We start from the raw sequence: 18,332 nt of genomic DNA, 5'->3' as shown, positions 1-18,332 counted from the left end.
TGTAGAACATTGTTCAAATGTAGTAACTGAACAACTTTATAGAAGACAGTATTATACTATTACCAAGATGTGAAATCCCATGTTTATGATCGTTACCTACAGAAACCTGTTCAGTGCCAGTATAAGGAAATGAATGGAAAGCTTGTTCAGGTCTGGAGTAATATGACTGATGGCTCCAGTATCCATATACCAAGTATGATAAGAAACCTCCCCTTGAAGATAAGAACCTCTCTCTTTGAGTACTGATTAGATAATGAGACACCATGCTAATTTCTGTCAAACCTAAAATAACACTAAAGTGCAAAATGACCTTGTTTAGAGCAAACTTGACAAAATAATTTTCCTCTTCTATGCTCGGCCATAACCTCTACCAAAATTATGGCCACGACCTCTATTAGAGTTTCTACCTCGTCCTCAGGCAAAAGATTGATTATTCACAGCAATATTAGCTAATAAACTAGTAAGATTTGCTTGACTTACTGCATTAAGTTGTTCCAATCTCTGTTCATGAGTCATTAACATAGACAAAGCTTCATGTAGAGTAAGAGTTTTAGTTAAATATGATATCAAGGAACCACAAAATCATATTCAGAGACCCTACACCATTCAATAAACATAGGATTTGGTCATACGAGGTCATAGAGTAGCCTACTACCTTTAGATTATCACAAGTTGATTTGATTTGAAGACCACAATCTCTTAAAGAGTTATTTTTCTTGAGATTTTGCAGTTGATTCTTCAAATGTAACACCTTAGGATTGGATTCCTACAGAAAAATTTGTTCAAAAACTTTCCAAAACTGAAGAGTAGTAGAACAATGTGTTACTTGAGTGATAACATTTGCACTTATTGTAGACAGTAACCAACAAAGAAGCCATTTATCAGCCTTATTTTGAACCAGACACTCATTTAACTTTTTTCTGAAGATCTGTACTATTATCTAATCTATCTAGTTTCAATGAATTGAGCTGGAGATGTATATGAATCAGATATATGATGTTCCATGTCAAGAGCACTAATCACTGGAATGATCTGAGTCTTCTAGAACATGTAATTATCCTTATCCAACTTAATCGACAAACTGACAACCCAGAGTAGTGAAATCCATACCAGATGAAGTTGTTCTTGTACTAGTGTTTTTTGATTCAGAGTTTGAAGCATTCGAGGGATTAGAAGCCATAACCTGTTGTAGTTGTGCTCTGATACCATGTAAAGGAAATAATTAGATGACTCAAAGAAGAACAGAGAGTTGAGAAAAAAGAACTGTATATCATTATCATTGTAGAATAAAAACTAAAGACTAAAAAAACAAATTACAGAAGAAGAGATCTAAGTTTTTTATACTGTTTTTGTTACTGATTGAACTGCTATAACTAACTTCAATAACCAACATTTGGTAGCTGACTAGTTAGGTACATCGCTAATTGTTTTAACAGAATTAGTTTCACAGTTTTATGAACATTTGTCTTCACAAATAGTACTTGAGAACCCAATAAATTCTCCAAACATTGTCCATTCCAACACATTGTCAAACGCTCTCCCTCACCCCTTTAATTTCACACTGGAGGGATTTTTTTGATGCACTGAAATAGTGTTGAAGTAATTGCTCAACAATCCCTCTAGTAATAGCTTTTTAAGTTTTTAAGTATACTGTATATTTCACAATAACTATTTATTTATTGATTGTATTTGGGTAGGTACCATTTGTTCAAGGACTAAAACATTTTGGAAACTTTGCGTGAGAAGGATTTTCAAATGGGATTTTAATATTTGGGGGTGATTAGTTTAGGGTTTTGAAAATTGGTTTGTTGAATTAGCTGATTAATGATTACTTGAGTTGAGTAGTCCAAACAAAGAGACACTTGGAGTTAATGACCTTCTCACCTCCCACGTCTCTCTCCCGCTCTCTCAAATAATGAATTAACTTCTCTATTTTAAAGCAAAAATACTCTTTGTGTATTTTGTTTAAAAAATAAAATTTAAATAAGTTTTCAACTCACAATCTCTCTTATCAAATGTAGTGATGTAGATCAAGACAACAGTCATGAAGACGGCAAAGCACCACTACTGATCCATTGTACATCCATGGTGGACCAATGACAATGACTAAAGCAAAAAGGATGAAAAAAGCTCTAAATGGGCTAATCAAAGAGACATAAGCCAAGAGTCCTAAGCAATTTGGATTGGATAACTTGAGAGAATCACAAGAGTAGGTGGGCCAAAATATTTAAAATATTATTCAAATCTAAGTGCAGCGAGATTAAAGGCATTTGAGCCAAAACACAAAAAGGCCAAGTCATTTGCATTTTGGGGGCCTAAATTATTATGGGCCTAATATGTACTTATTTTATTTTCATATGGGCTTCTTGTGTTGGCCCTAGTTATTATTTTAGTTATGTCTAGTTTTATTAATTTACCTTGTATTTGGTTGGGCTAGAATATTTCAACTTGGGCTTGTTTGGACTTAAAACCTTATTTTAACTTAAGTTCATCCTTGTTTTAATTAAAGCCCATTTGTTTGGCAATTAGGTTTAGGATTATGTTGGCTATAAAGGCTACATTCATGTGTAAAGAAAGGGATAGGAATTTTGAAGGCAAATTTGAGAACTTGGAAATTAATATATTGCTTGATGTGGGCCCCACACACACCACCCCCTACTGCATGCGTCGCCCCACCTCGTTTGCACCCACACCCCCCTTCCTCCCTCGCGTCACCCCAACCCATGCAATTCCCCCTCCCTGTGGGGCCTACATCAGCAACATATTAGTCTTCTTGAGAGTTTTTCTCTTGAAATTTTTAAGAACTTTCAAATCTTATCATATAATGTTTATAGCAATTAAATCCAATTTATCTTTTACCTTATCATCCCATTATTGGGAGTGGTGTTTATACCTTTGGTTCGTGATTCACCAAAATCATTGGGTCAAGATTCTTTTTTCTTTCTTTTATAAATTTGTTTTAATCTTTCTTGATTTTTCGTTTAATTGTTATTAGACCCAATCAACGATTAGTTAACATGGTATCATTTATAAAAGATCAGTAGCTTATTTGACTCATTTTAAAGTTCAATGATCAATTTAACACTTCACTTTCTTTTAAAAAATAAAGAAAATCATTTCTAAAATCCCAAATCGTAGTGATTGATTTATAGAGATACATACACATGAAAATTTACGATTCATATGTTTTCGCTCTTTTTGCATGAGGACATTAAAAATTAAACGCGTTGATTTGTGTCAATAAGAAACTAGGAAAAAGATTTTTGAAAGGCACAAATAAATTCACTTTTATCCATAAGAAATTTAAATAAATTCTTGTGTGAACTTAATTATATATATACATATATATTTACTGTAATATCAAAGAAATTCTTTAGATTGACGTGGCAATAATGCGATATAACTCCATGAAAGTTTACTCACAGGGACGGATTGGATCATGTGATCCAACACCTAGTGACTAACAAGCTATTAAAAGCTACTCTCTTGATGTTTCTCAAGCACCCAATACTTGTGAATTCTTAATTATTATTTTTTTAAGAACAAATATAAATATTTTTTTTAACACACCATCATATGTGTTTCCCGCTATTCAGTTTCACGATATCAATAAAAGATGTAAATTAGAGAACCTAACATCTAGTTTCGATTCCTAACACAACCATAAACGTGAAGACGATATGCATTTTTTAATTTTTAAAATCACTTCTGACCGCTAAATTTTTTCTCCTATCCAGAATTCGAACACTGAATTTGAAGGTAAAAAAAGAATCACCTCAAGAGATTCTTCCTTTACGAAACTATGCTAAGAAGGCAGTAATGTAACTTTTGACTTTACAAGAAGTGGAACATTCCCAAATCCAAAACAGAAAAGGAAGGAGCAATTGGTGCTAGCAAATTACACAAACTTGTTGGGTCTCGCTTAGCCCTCATTGGGCAGGGTCAAAAGCTATTTGACAGGGATTAGGTCGGAACCTGGATGATATTTAGTATCCCTACCCCACCCCACTCCAACAGGGGCAGAGTTAGGATTTTTTTAACTGGAGACTTCAAATTTTTTTTTTTTTCAATTGTTGACTTTATCAATAGAATTTTTTTTTTCTAACCACAAAAGTCAGGGTGGAACTAGAATTTTAACAGAATTTAAGAAAGAAAAGGAGGAGGACAGGGGGAGTTGGGTTGGGGGCTTATAATAAAAATATATTATTTTTTAATATTCAAAATCTACTTTTTAAAAAAATTGGGGGACCGCCCCCCCCCCCCCCCCCCCCCCCCCCCACCCGCTGGCTCCGCCACTGCACTCCCATACTCTTTCTTTATAGGTATATTGTATATAATATCTATTCTATTAAATATAGAAAAATATAAAAAATATGATCTATTCTATATATCATATATATTTTATTAATTAAGTAAATAAGTGATTTTGAGGGTATGAAACATTATTAGCTGAATTCCAAATTGAATATCATTTTCTACTTTTCTTAAAAAATAAAACTTATTTAATGCAATTTGAAATGCATTTTTCTATTTGCACATGGCCAACATGAGATTACTTTTAACTTTTAAACCATTTGAGAAACTTATCTAAACCATTTTTAACATTTTAAAACTTATTTAAATCATTTTTAACATAATAAAGACTTATCTAGGGATGTAAATGGATTTTTAATTAACCTCATAAAATTAACGAACTATGAAAATTCACAATTGAGAAATATGGGCGTAAGGATTATTTGAATATATTTCATTAAATAAGACTTTTAACCTTTGAGAGACCTAGACTTGTCTTGTGCCCTTTAGGTAGCGTTTGTTAAAATAAGTAAAATAAGAATATCAAAATAAGAGTAGAATACTTTTCGGATCAAGATATAAAATGATTAAGATAAGACTGGAAAACATTTCAAAATTTTTATCAAACTGTTTGTTAAATTTTTTGAAATACATTAGATGACACAAGTGTTATTTTTTTCTTATCTGTAAGACCAAGATATGCTTATTTTGAAAAGATAAGAGAGATAAACATATCTGAAAAAATTAGTATAAGAAGTTACGTGATTTCTTTTTCAAGGACCACCAGATAAGTTTAGCAAACATGTTAAAAAAGACAAACATCTTAAATGTTTCTTGTTCCTTCCTGACCAAAAATAGGGGGACGATCGGAGGCGGGGCGCGGGCTCCAACGACAGGTCCATCCGGGGGGCGGCTGGCACCTGCAAGAACTCCGACGATCACGTGAGTAAGAAAGTAAGATGAGGCAGTGTATCAGTAGGTCAAAGAAAAGAACATACCTTGGCTCTGAAGAGAGCTAGTTGATATAGGAGGAGGAGATGTCTTTCTGCATGCATGAGACGTGCGCTTGCAGTTAATGGGACTGGCTATCCGGCGCCAGTGGTGGTTCCCAAGTGGTAGCATAGTAGGGGCAGGACCCTCATTAATGTGGATGGAATCTGCCATTAATGAGGATGGGATATGGGACGGCTATACGGATATCTAGTGGGTTTGCAATGATGCCGTGGCAGGTTGGCGTTGGGCCAAAACTGGGTCTAGAAGGTAGATCAGATTGGGCCAAGGTCAGTCTTGAGGGAAAGGGTCAAGATTGGGCCTGAGGGAAGGGGCCAAGATTGGGCATGGATAGAAGGGGTCGAGATTGGGCCTGAGGGAAGGGGTTGGGATTGGGCTTGGATGGAAAGGGCTAAGATTGGGCTTGAACGGTCCACAGCCCCCCAGGTCGGATGCTTAAGTGTCAAGCATTCGAGCTAGAAAATGGTAGCCTGAGCGATTTTTACTGTGCTCAACAGTTTGGAGAGTTGGATTAGAAGGTGCCCAGGTGGTTGGTTGAGCCGATTTTGTTTTTGCTGGGGTGATGACTCTGGGCCATTTTGAGGTCGGCCCTAGACGAGTAAGCGGGGGAATATTCTCTATGAGCCAGATTCTCTATGGCCTCGAGACTCAAGGGCATTTTTTTCGAAAGGTGGGGGTGTTATTTGGACTGCGACTAGTAATCCCTTAGATGTGTGACAGGTGCCAGCCAGGTGATGCTACGTGTAGCTTCAAGAAGGCGAAAGGTGTTGGCCACTGTGGATATGTGTTAGGGGGATCTCGTATTGCCGGGGTTCGCTCGGAGTACAGTCGAGTTCCTGCTTATGTACATTGTCCGAGTGGGGAAGGAACAGTTATGCTCTCTTCTGCAAATCTTTTCCAATGGTTTTAACTTATGACCTGTGCTTCAATCCTTGTAGAGTAGGGGCCGAACCTGGCGGCGAGATGTTCCCTTGAGGTGTATACCGCGCGGGGCTTTGGGATGTAGGGTGGGTGCTGTCGTAGGTGTGTACAATGGCCTTTGATTTCCTTGGGAATTTTGAATGTGTGATGGGCGTGTGACAGGTGGCGTGGCCCCCTAACGCTCTGTTTAGATGTATGGTGGCATTTTGCTTTTGAATGCAACGTGTGAAACAACTTTAGAAGGTACGCATCCTTGTTTCTGCGCTCTCACTATTTCCTTCCCAAAGGCGTGCTGCTCTTCCAACCTTTCTCATAGATAGAGGTGATTCCTTGCTTTAATTAGAAAGATTTCAAATGTTAGCCCTACCGGTCATCAGGGGAATGTTAGCGGTGAGGTTGGAGGAGGCGCCACTATCCCGATCGCTGGCCTGACATCCTCTACTACCGAGCCCGCTCTCCTGACTACTCATGATGAGGAGCGACCACAGGCTAGGAAGCATCAGAGGGGCACCGGGGGGGCTGAGGCTTTCCCTGGGGTGCCATCTATGGGTGTGTCCCCTGCCTCCGAGGACCGTCAGGCAGCATACCATCGAGTGGAGGACCGGGTCCTAGGGGTTTTAGTGGAGTACCAGGCAGTGGAGCTTGGATTTCGCTCAGAGGTCGTTGCCCTTAAGCGATCGCACCGAGAGGAGGTGGAGTGTATCCAAAAGGCGGCGGAGGGCGAGGCGAGAAAAATGATGGCTAAGGAGACGGCTGACTTGCGTTAGTAACTAGAGGAGTCAGAGGCGTCGCAGACTCGTTGCCGCAAGGTCATGGGCGGTCTTGTCCGCCATCGTGAGGATGCCAGGGCCTCACTTCGTGATTCAATGATGAGGTCGCCCGTTTGTGGGTGGCACTCGGGGCTACCCAATCGATGGCGGAGGCTGGCATGACTCTAGTGTTGGATGTTGCGAATGAGTATCTGGAGGGTTACGAGGAAGCTCTTCTACACGTGTGGACTTTGTTCCCCAGCCTGGACCTACAACCTTGTAGGTCATACATGAGGGTTGAGGGCGGCCGTCTTGTGGACCCAACCGAAGGGGCGCAGGTCAAGGCTTCAAGGGAGATTCCCGCGGTGGGCTGAGCTAGAGAAGGTGTTGCCGACGATGCTGAGCCCTTGGCTAAGTTGGGCTAATATACTACTTCTTCTGACTGTAATCGCGTAGGCATTTGATGTTTTCTCGATTTTATCCGATTTCGCAGTATCGTAATTTTTGTTATCGTTGGAATTATCATATTTTCCTTTTCGCAAAGTAACCTTTGTTTGGCATGGAGCATCGTGACTTTGGACTTATCGCGACCCCCTCCCCTCCTTTTTTTTTTATTGCTTGATTGCGGATGTGGTGGATCTTGATTGGGTTAGTGTTTGATCCTAGGACTCGAGGTGCCAGGTTTGCGTCTGGCGGAGGGGTTGGGAGATTTAATGTCGCGCACGCAGCACAGGCTTCGAGATTATAGATGACACGGGTTTTTAGCACCAAATGTATTATGGGGACAAAGCGCTTCGTCTTCCAGGCGTGTTGCTAATACACGGGAGGGGTTAATTGGCCAGGACAGGATTTGGTGTTGCATTTTTCGAGGTAAGATTATGGCAACCTTGATGGCGCAGTTTTTCGAAGCCTGACCATATTCAATGCCTAGGAGACGGTGAGGGGCTTTCGACCGTTGGGCGATTACGTTTATAAAAGGGAAAATGGTTTCGCTCCATGCTATCTATGTTGCTTGCGTCTTTGTTCTGAGAGGCTAAAGAGATGTGGTCGGTGTTTTACAGCGGGAGCTTGTTGTCTGAGTAGGGCATTTCTGTTGGTGGCCTTGGGGAAGGTATTTTTCTAAGTGGTATGGCAGAGGCAAAGAGGTCCGTGTTTGAGTGCATTGAGATGAGGGCAGTACTAGGATGGGTGAGACATGGCATGTCTAAAAGGGGTGATGTGGCTTTTTTGGAATTTACTTCTGGCGAAATGTTGTGTGTCGTTATCCGAGGGCTTGGGCCACTAACGTTGATATTATCTGGTTGTGGTTGGGGATCATCTACCTGCTCCAAGGTCGAAACTTGGAAATGTCGGGACTGCCTAGGCAGTGGGTCGCTCCGAATTTTCATTAGGAGCAGCGGTCATGCTAGCAGAATCCGACCCTTTGGAGGGCAGGATGTCAGGAAGTACAAAAAGGTGTCCGACCCTTTTTAGGTGATTTAGAAGTAAGGCGATTACTGATAATCTTGAAGAGTGCGACCGCTGCTTAACTGTGCTTTAGCAGTTTGTTTGTCCTTCGTTAAAGTTCCAAGCATTTGTATCATCCAACAATTATAGTATGGTAGGCGAGTGTAACGTAGAACTGTTATAGGCGTGAGGCTTGCAATCAGATGTAAATTGTTCATAATGAAAACGTAAGTTTTTCTAGGTACCTTGTTTTGTGTTGTGTCCTGATGTAAGGTTTCCTGGGATCGAACTCAGGATCCGGTGTTTCTAGCTGTCTGAGTCCCAAGGTCCGCGTGGGGCATGTGCACATGTCTGATACAAGGCATGGCTCGATGGGGTTGAGGCGGGCTCAAGGCGCCTAGAACAATGACGGGGTTGTGCCCGAGGTCTGCTCGAGGCGGACTGGCCATGTCAGTCTGGATCCCTAGCACGACTCAAAGGAAAATCGAGTCTGGCTCGAGGTCTTGTGCGCCTGTCTGATGCGTACTATTTGTAAAATGTGGAGTTTTTAGGCATACCTTTTTTATTTTGGCCTACTTCGATAGTGGCTCCGAGTATATCGACGTTGCAGATGACTTATTTCTGCATTTAATCATCCGAGCGGGGCTAGCTAAAGCATCCTTAAGACGATGGAGGGAATGTGAGCTTATACCTGGACTTACTAGGGAGCATTTGAAGGAAAGTTCGTGCTTTCGCTTGAAGTGATGACAAGTAGCAAGTAAAAAGTCAACCATCTTTATTTAACTAGGAATAGTGTAACGATGATTCTCAAAGAGCATGGTTGTTTGGTTAAGGTTTTCCCCTACTTTTTCATGCCACGGGCTCAGCTAGGTGGCAGCCTCTGCTACTAACATTGGTCCTAGTGCGCCGCTCGTGTCACATGTGACTTGTTCTGAGCGAGAGTCTGGCTCTTCAGGATGGGGTTATGCACGTTAGTCGTTTGCTAATTGGTCTTGTTCTTCCAATTCTATCATGTGTACACCGGAGTGCAAGGTCTGGCCATTTGTTCTTGCCATTTGGTAATTGTCCCTAGGATTACCTCTTCCCTTGCCGTCCTTACAGGGCCCTGGGCTTCAGATCCTAAGATTGTAGTGGTAGCATTGCCGGGCTTCTTTTTGGTCGGCGTGAATGGTTTCGACCTCGATTTCTGTTACTGAGAATTTCATGGCCAGATGAGGGGTAGATACTATTGCGCCTAACTTGTTGAGTGAAGGGCGGCCGATCAGCGCGTTATATGGTGTTTGGAAATTGATGACCAAGTATCGGATGCATATAGTCTTGACGATTGGGGGAATTTCGAATGAAGTTCGCAAGTCGATGTAGCCCTTGACTCCTACCTGCTCCCTTGAGAAACCAATCAAGTTTCCCTCGAATGGTTTTAGTCCTTATTCGGGGATTCCCATCATCTTTAGGGTCGACAAGTACAATAGGTTGACCGAGCTACCTTGATCCATGAGGACCTTTTTCACCAAGAAGTTAGCGGCGATGACCGATATTACCATGGGATCGTCGAGATTTTTATCAATGCCTTCAAAGTTCTCCTCGATAAAGAAGATTGCAGCGTGGCGGGGAATTTTCTTTGGTCTTTTTTTGGTGCTACCTATTGTCATTACCACTTGGAGATGTCGCTTTCTAGCCAAGATGAACTCTCATCCGCCTGCGAAGCCTCCAAAAATGGTGTCAATAACCCCGGTTACCTGGTTTCCTAGAGGTGGTCCAGCGTTTTGTCTATCGCATGCTTGGTGTCGCCTCTGAGGGCTGTAGCTCCTTTGCCTTTCTGGGTTACCCTGGGGGCATCGCCTCTAGTCGGGTCGGTAAACGTACTGGCAGAGGTAACTCTTCCTAACAAGTTGCTCTATCTGGTCCTTCAGGGCAGCGCATTTTTTGGTTGTGTGTCCGAACATGCGGTGGTAATCACATCGTTTGCTGGTGTCGGTGTTGCCACGAGGGGGTCATTGCTCGTTGATATCCTGGAGAGGGATGACCCTGGTATTGTAAACTTCTCGAAAAATTCGGTCCCGTCTTGTCGTGAGGGAAGTGTAAGCGTCATAACGCAACCGAGGTTGTTCAAAGGCTCGAGGTGGTTCCCTTCGCCCTTTGTTGTGATCCCGACCTTCCTGGTTTCGGTGGGGGTCCCTCCTGTGGCCGTGTTGATGCCAGGGAGAGGGCCCTAATTGGGGGGTCGGTTGTGGTTGTACTTGCGATTCAACCTTCGCGTGTCGAGCGACTGAGGTTTCTTCCATGTTGATGTATCCTGCTGACCATGTCCTAAGGTCGGCCAGGGTAGCTGGGGGCTTTCGAGCCAGTAAATCGGCAAAGGGACCCGCTCTCAACCCATTCGAAATGGCATGTAGGGATACTGTGGGGTTGAGATCTTTGATCTTAAGGGCTCCTTGAGAACCTATTCATGAACGCCCGTAACAGCTCGCGTTCACCCTGTTTCAGGTTGATAAAACTGGTCGAGGTCCGACGATGAGCTCGGCTAGTGGAGAAGTGAGTAAGGAAGTGGGTGGCTAACTCGGAGAAGTCGTGGACAGAATTTGGCTCCAAGGACGAGAACCATAACATGGCCGACTTTCTCAGTGTGCTGGAAAGGTTCGACACATGATCGAGTCTAAACTTTCGCTTATCATCAACATGGCAGCGCTGAAGGTGGTAAGGTGATCCTAGGGGTCTGTGGTGCCATTGTAGGGTTCTAAGGCACAGGGAGGGCGAAAATCATCGGGAAAATGGACTGTCATGATGAACTTGAAGAAGGGGTGGCTATGAGAGTACAGTGACGTGGAAGCTGATGGAGCTAGAGTGTGAGTAGCCGATGATGTTGCTGACGACTACCCTCGACATCGCAGTCAGCTCGTTTGTTGGGTTGGTTAGGCTGCTAGTTGTGCGTTAATTCGTCCATTTGATTGTGAAGCCGCTTGACTGTCTGGAGTATGACTTCTATGATAGCTGGATTCTATAGAGAGTGACCAAGGTTGTTTGGCTCCTGGGCGAGGGCGTTTCTGGTTCGCACCATGGTGTGGTTACGAAGAGATCGGTTCGAAAGGCTTTGGTGAGCTTATAGGGTAGGTAAGTTTTATTGGGCCCCACAGTGGGCGCCAGATGTTCATTCTTGACCAAAAATAAGGGGACGATCGGAGGCAGGGCGCGGGCTCCGGTGACGAGTCCGTCCGGGGGGCGGTTGGCACTTGCAAGGACTCCGACGATCGAGTGAGTAAGAGAGTAAGATGTGGTAGTGTATCAGTAGGTCAGAGGAGAGAACATACCTTAGCTCTAAAGAGAGCTGCTTGATATAGAAGGAGAAGATATCCTCCTGCATGCATGAAACGTGCGCTTGCAGTTGATTGGACTGGCTATCCGGCGCCAGTGGTGGTTCCCAGGTGGTAACATGGTGGCGACGGGACCTTTATTAATGTGGATAGGATCTGTCATTAATGAGGATTGGATCTGAGACGAATGTGCGGATATCCAGTGGGTTTGCAATGATGTCGTGGCAGGCAGGCATTGGGCCAAAGCTGGGTCCAAAAATGTAGATCAGATTGGGCCGAGGTCGGTCCTGAGGGAAAGGGCCAAGATTAGGCCTGAGGGAAGGGGTCGAGATTAGGCCCGAGGGAAGGGGCTGAGATTGGGCCTAGACAGAAAGGGCCAAGATTGGGCCTGGACAGTTCACTTCTCATATCTAATCTTTTTCGCTCTATATTTTGGTTAACAAACACTACCTTAAAAAACCCTTACTCCCGAGATATGGGGTGGGCTTTGCAATTAAAAGAATAAGGCAAGCTTGCCTCACCCTCACCTAAGGCTGAAAATTTTTGGCACAACCTGATTATACGACACGAAACAAAATGGAGTTAAACGGGTTAAGGTTAGGGCTAATCGGATTTGGGTCATAAACGGGTCAAGCCGTTTATAACACAGTTATTTTCGTGTCTTAGGTGGGTCAACACATATAACCCATTTAGACACGTAATGACCTATTTAATTAAACGGGTTAACAGGTTCACCTGAATACGTTTATTTAGAACATTTTATTTTGTTGTTGGATGATTGTATTTTATTTTAGTATTGGGATGATTGTTTTTTATTTTCTTCTTATATGACCGTATTTTATTTTACATATTAGATAACTTTTATTATGTGTTGATTGTTGAGAATATTCCTATGTTAACAGGTTAAATGTGTTTTATTCGTATTAATAGGTTTTTATTCATGTTAACGTGTCGTGTCGTGTCGTGTCGTGTCTATTTAATAAGTGGGTTATCGTGTCGTGTCGTGTGTGATCTGTTTAACTTGTTTGTTAAACGGGTTACGCGTGTCGTGTCATATAAGCCGTTTAATAAACATATCCGTATTAGGGTTAAGGGTTTTGACATGATTAATTAATCGTGTCGTGTTCGTGTTTATCATAATTGTGTTATACGTGTGTTTCAACATGATGACACGATTATGATCTGCCAATCCGTTTTGCCACCCCGACCCTCACCTCTCCCATTGTCAACATTAGAAGCAACCCTCATTTACGAAAATTTATTAGTCTAAGTATATTGGTTAATTTGGTACGTGAGTCAAATTAGAGTGACTAATTTGATATGTTACCCTTTTGAAATAATTTTGTTTCTTTTTGTTTTTTAAGTAGTAGTCAACTTTGGCCACAATACTTTGGTATAGGGGTAGAATCGGCCATTGAACTTTAAAATAGACTAAATAAGTTACTAATTTTTTATAAATAAGACAAGGTTAGTCGAGCATCAATTTGACACTTCACACTACATAAGAACTTAAACATCAACTGTTATATAATATTGCACGTATATATCACACCTCTCATAATACATAAAAAGTTAGAACAGGATGTACAACTTATATTTTTTGTCATGTGTTGGAAAATTTGACTTCTTTTTTGAAAATATTATAGCTACCTTCAGGCGACTACCATATTAACAATGTAGCCAAACAAGGATCCAAAGAGTCCTAGATTAGTTGACAAAGAAAGAACTGTTAGAGTGTTATATTTTGGGTCTTCAAATCTTGTGTTCGAGTTTTGGCTAGGGAAAAAAATTCAGCAATCAATGATGATCCTAAAAGTTGAAAGACTATTAGACCACCCTTACGTTAGTGGAGAAAGGCCAGAGGTCAAAATTGGCTGTTGGGTTCTCTGATTTATATTTCATACTGAAATCGTGGGATCAAGTAACAGAGGGCGCTCGTGATAATACGTAATAAAAAAAATCAAAAAAAAATCCAAAGAAAGCAATCAGCTGAGGCTTGGCCTGGGGGATGAGGTAATAGCTTTTATCCCATTTTTAAGATGGAAAATTTTGTTATAATTAAATTTCAATGAAGTATTTTATGTGTACTATTTTTGTTTTTTTTTTTTTCTTATTAACCATTCAGCATACTTAATATTATTCAAAGACTATGACCCTACAAGCTTTTCCATAAGTAGCAGACTAATTATAAGATATTAATATTTTAATATCATAATATTAAATATATTAATAACACAACAAATATTAAGGTGTGTTTGATTAGAAAAAGGTGGAAAAGAAAAATATTTTCTAATTTCATGAAAAACAATTTTCACCTCCCCTAATTGTAATTTTCTATGAAAAATAAGTCAAAACATATTTCAATGTATTGTACCATGAAAATTTTCTATAAAAAATATTAAATAATCAAACATGCAAGCATGAAAAATTTTCTATTAATGTAACATTTTTCATAGAAAATAATTCTAACACTAGATTTCTTAATCAATATTTAATTTTATAATTAGCTATACAATATATTAATTTCTTCAAATATATAAATAGATATATTAATTAATAATTTTAGATATAGTAATAGTAGTATAAAATCATTTGCAACATTAAAACACATTAATGTTAACTCTATTAAATTACATTAAAATCTTTTAATAAGTTCCTTTTCATTTTTTTTATTATCATTATTAATTGAAAATAATTTGTAGGGTTTAAAAAGTTTCTTTTCATATGAGAAAATTTATTTAAAGGTTTTAAATTAATAAATACTTCACAGTATTGTCTCCATTAAATCACTTTAAAATCATTTAAATGATTAATATATTCTTTCATTTTATCATTTCTGTCATCTGGAAAAAAATATATTATAAGGAATGAACAAATTCAAAGAGGTCCATACAATTTTAAGAACTAAAATAAATTTATATAAATTAGTTTAATCTGATAAATAAATTTATAAAGTACGTACCCATACATGCAATAAGTTTTAATACAATATTGTTTGAGTGAATCATATTATTAAATGCATTAAATCAAATTAAAAATCATTTCAAACATTAAGTTATATTACTATACTATATACCTTCATTAATTAAAATCATTTAATTAAATGAGTATGCATGCATTCGTTTTCTCATTTTAATTATTCAATAGAATTTGTAGGGTTTAAAAGAGTAAATAAAATAGACATTTAAAATTGTTAATATGCTAATTTTTTATAAATAATTTCAACCATATACTAAATATTAAGTGAAAACAAAAATATAAGTAAATATGATAAATATATAGAATGAAAGCATTTAATTTAAGAACAGTATTATATGTACCAACAAGTCAGACTCGATAATCGAATTGAACTTTGTCCAATGATGAAGTCTGATAAGACTTCATAACTCATATTTTATTATCTATTATCAAGGCATCGTGAATAGAAGAAGTCCGGGCATGATGAAGCTCGGTCAGGCTTCATCCTGAGATGAAATCAGATCGGCCATGCTTTATTTAGAGACAACAACGATTAATTGGGTGAGAATATTTTTTTCATGTGACGCCGTCGGTCTTTTTTTTTATAATCCAATTATTTGTATAAATAATATTTTTTTAATTTAGAATAAAAAGGAAGTTTACGTTATATTAATTCCGCATGATGCGCCGGTCATTGGCTCGTTGTGAAGGGAAGATGGGAAGTTGGCGTTCAATTTTCAAACCTCAGAATGAATAATTGTCAGGTCAATATTGGTAATGGTAAATAAAAACATAAAGTCTAGCTAATGAATGCATCATGCACAGCAGTGTTGTCTCTGTGTGCACATGGCCCTCCACCGGGGCCGCCCCTACCCTACCAAGAAGTACCAAAAGTCATAATTTCTTAATTCTTAATTATATGATGATGATACAGAAATCTCGGACTTATTTAGGAAAATACAAGATATTCTCCGAAAATTCATATTCGCCGGAGGCGGCGACCGGAGCCGGGAAATTCATCTGCTTTCTTTGTATATATAGTTGTATGTATGTATGTATGTATTAATCCATGTTCATTTATAATGCAAATTAATTAATTAGGCATTCATAAAGTAATTATATTTTTAATTAATTTTACCCGAATCACTGTCTCTCGAGATCTTCTGCGCCATCACAGCATTGATTTCTTCTCGACGATCTTTCCATGCTAAGCATCCGCCGGACTGAATTCAGCCGCGAACTCGACCCGCCAAACTTACCCAACGCTTGAGACTCGCCGTCTGACGAAGTCCCTTCCAGCGTCGGGCCCGTCGCCGGCTCACGGGGCTCCGGGACGAGCCTCGGCTCGGCCTCCGCGCGGCAAACGGGACACGTCGGCTGCGAGGCGAGCCACTTATCGATGCACTCCGAGTGGAAAATATGCTTGCAGTTCGGCAAAACCCTAGCCATCTCGCCGTCTTCGAGGCTGCTCAAGCAAACAGAACACTCAGTTGATTCTGCAGTTTCAACGTCTACTTGTTTGAAGAGAAATATGGGCAGGGCGGCGATGAGGGCCGGGTCAAGCCCGGACCTCGGCGGGTCGCCGGGCTGGCCCTGGGAGACGGCCAGTCTCAGCCGCTGGATGATGGCTCTCCGGCGGGCTTGCCGCCGGAGAATGATTCGCGCGTAGATGTGGAGGATGGTGACGATCACAATGATGATCGATAAGGAGATTATGGCGGTGAGCATGACCTTGCTGTTCAGGTCATAGTGGCTACTGCTATGAGATTGGAAAGATTGATGATAATTTGGCCCGAAATTACCGATAGGCTGTGGCAGTTGAGGATATAGTTGGTCGTCGGGCATGGCGGAGGCGGAGGGTGGGTGCATGATTTGGGAGGGGAAATGGGTGTGAATTTGCTTTGGTTGGTGGGGAGGGGATGGGTTTGGAGTGTTACTTGAGGAGACTTATTTGTTGGCTCGCAAGATGCGTGAGGAGTAGGGTTTCATGAAACAGCAGTGGAAGAAACTGACGACTCCAACCCCCTGATTTTCTCGCAGTTGACTGTTGAATATGACTTCCTTTCTCGCCCATTTATTATAGCTTCAATGCAACTTTTCATCGTCGTTGGTGCCCTTAAATATTCATTAATCTTTAATGTATTTATATATTGTAATATTTAAATATCTTTATTCATTAATACTAAATGAATTATATTTTTAAAACATTTAATTAATTTAATCAATATAAATATTTGAATGTTAAAAATAAAATATATTAAATGTACCGTAACCAATACCTATATTAACAAAACTCAATTAAAATAAAGGTAATGCTAATCACGTTGTACAAAATTATAGGGCGCGGGCGCACGCATATATATAGGATTTTTCTATTGAAACACTTTTATTGGTTAGTTATGAAATAAAAATAAAATATATTTCTCACTTAGGGTGTTTGTGCCCTTAAATATTACATCTTATTTAAAAATAATTAAGATACAATGACTGCCTTAAAAATATTTTTTAATATAAAATAAATATACATTATTTTCAAACAAGACACTTAATTATTATTACCCTTTATTTTTACTTTCTAAATAATTCAATTAATATTTTATTAGCCAATGAAATTTTTTGAGTGCTGAAAATATATAAGATACAATAAGTGTACATTATCTAAAAATAATGTTTACGTGCCTTTTAAGACACTTCCTAACATTACTCTTAAAAATACTATATATATATATATATATATTTATTATATTTTGGTTGTGCCTTAAATAAAAAAGACTATGCTAAACATAAGGCAATTGCTAGCATTACTCTTGATAAAATTATTTTAAAACAAAAATAAAATACAAATAAATGTGTATTATTTAAATATATATATATATGTTTTACATTTACTAATTACCATGACTTCCATGAAGAGTATAGACACTGCTAATGCTCCAGAAGAAGTCTCCGGTGGTAGAGGCTTTTGTCGAGTCAACTCAACTATGTGTTTCTGAATCAATATATAAGCGTGTTTAATTTAATAATAACCACTGACCAAAAGAAAAATCTCCATGTCCATATATCCATGCCGTGTTTTAGAGACAAAGAAGGGCACGTAAAGCTAGCTACCCTACATCAAATTTGTGGCCCTTCTTTCTTATTTCAACCTAATTAATTAATTTATTAGGCTCCATGGCTGTCACTATTTTCTAGGTTGCCCTATTATTATTATTATTCTTACACTCCCCTTGTGTTGTCCATATCATGCATTTATAATTATACGGGCTATTTCAACATTGAAAGAAGGGAGAGTCGTTACTATCGATCCAATATCAAAAAGAAAAACAAAATTGGATCGAAATAATTCACAATTACAAAATATCATAACTGGGTCTTATATTATTATTATTATTATTATGTATAGTTTTTTTAAAAAAAATAAATTAAAATGTCATTATCTGATAACAGAATAGAATAGGGTGTGAGAATTTGTCAAAAGACGAGAGTAGTTAGCGGGCTGGAAAATGGCGTAGAAAAATTGGGCTTCTAATAGGGGGCAATGAGTCAACAAAGTAGACTTTCCCGGAAAATGAAGCTTATGATTGAATCAACGCCACATATTTTTCCCTGCTGCCTCTAAACAGACGCCGGCCGGCCCCCTCCAGGC

At 39.4% G+C, this 18,332-nt stretch overlaps 1 protein-coding gene across 1 annotated transcript; it reads right to left on the bottom strand.

The window, feature by feature from the left end:
• Positions 1-15,436: 15,436 nt before the first annotated feature.
• Positions 15,437-16,705, bottom strand: LOC127792308 (RING-H2 finger protein ATL40-like). Its single transcript, XM_052322762.1, has one exon. It carries the CDS (start codon positions 16,553-16,555, stop codon positions 15,830-15,832), a length of 726 nt encoding a protein of 241 aa, XP_052178722.1. The 5' UTR covers positions 16,556-16,705; the 3' UTR covers positions 15,437-15,829.
• Between the last annotated feature and the right edge of the window lie 1,627 nt (positions 16,706-18,332).

Source organism: Diospyros lotus, chromosome 15 (genome assembly GCF_014633365.1).
Source record: "Diospyros lotus cultivar Yz01 chromosome 15, ASM1463336v1, whole genome shotgun sequence".
NCBI classification, from domain to species: domain Eukaryota; kingdom Viridiplantae; phylum Streptophyta; class Magnoliopsida; order Ericales; family Ebenaceae; genus Diospyros; species Diospyros lotus.
The sequence above is the reverse complement of the archived record's forward strand: the minus strand, read 5'-3'. Positions and strand labels throughout refer to the sequence as shown.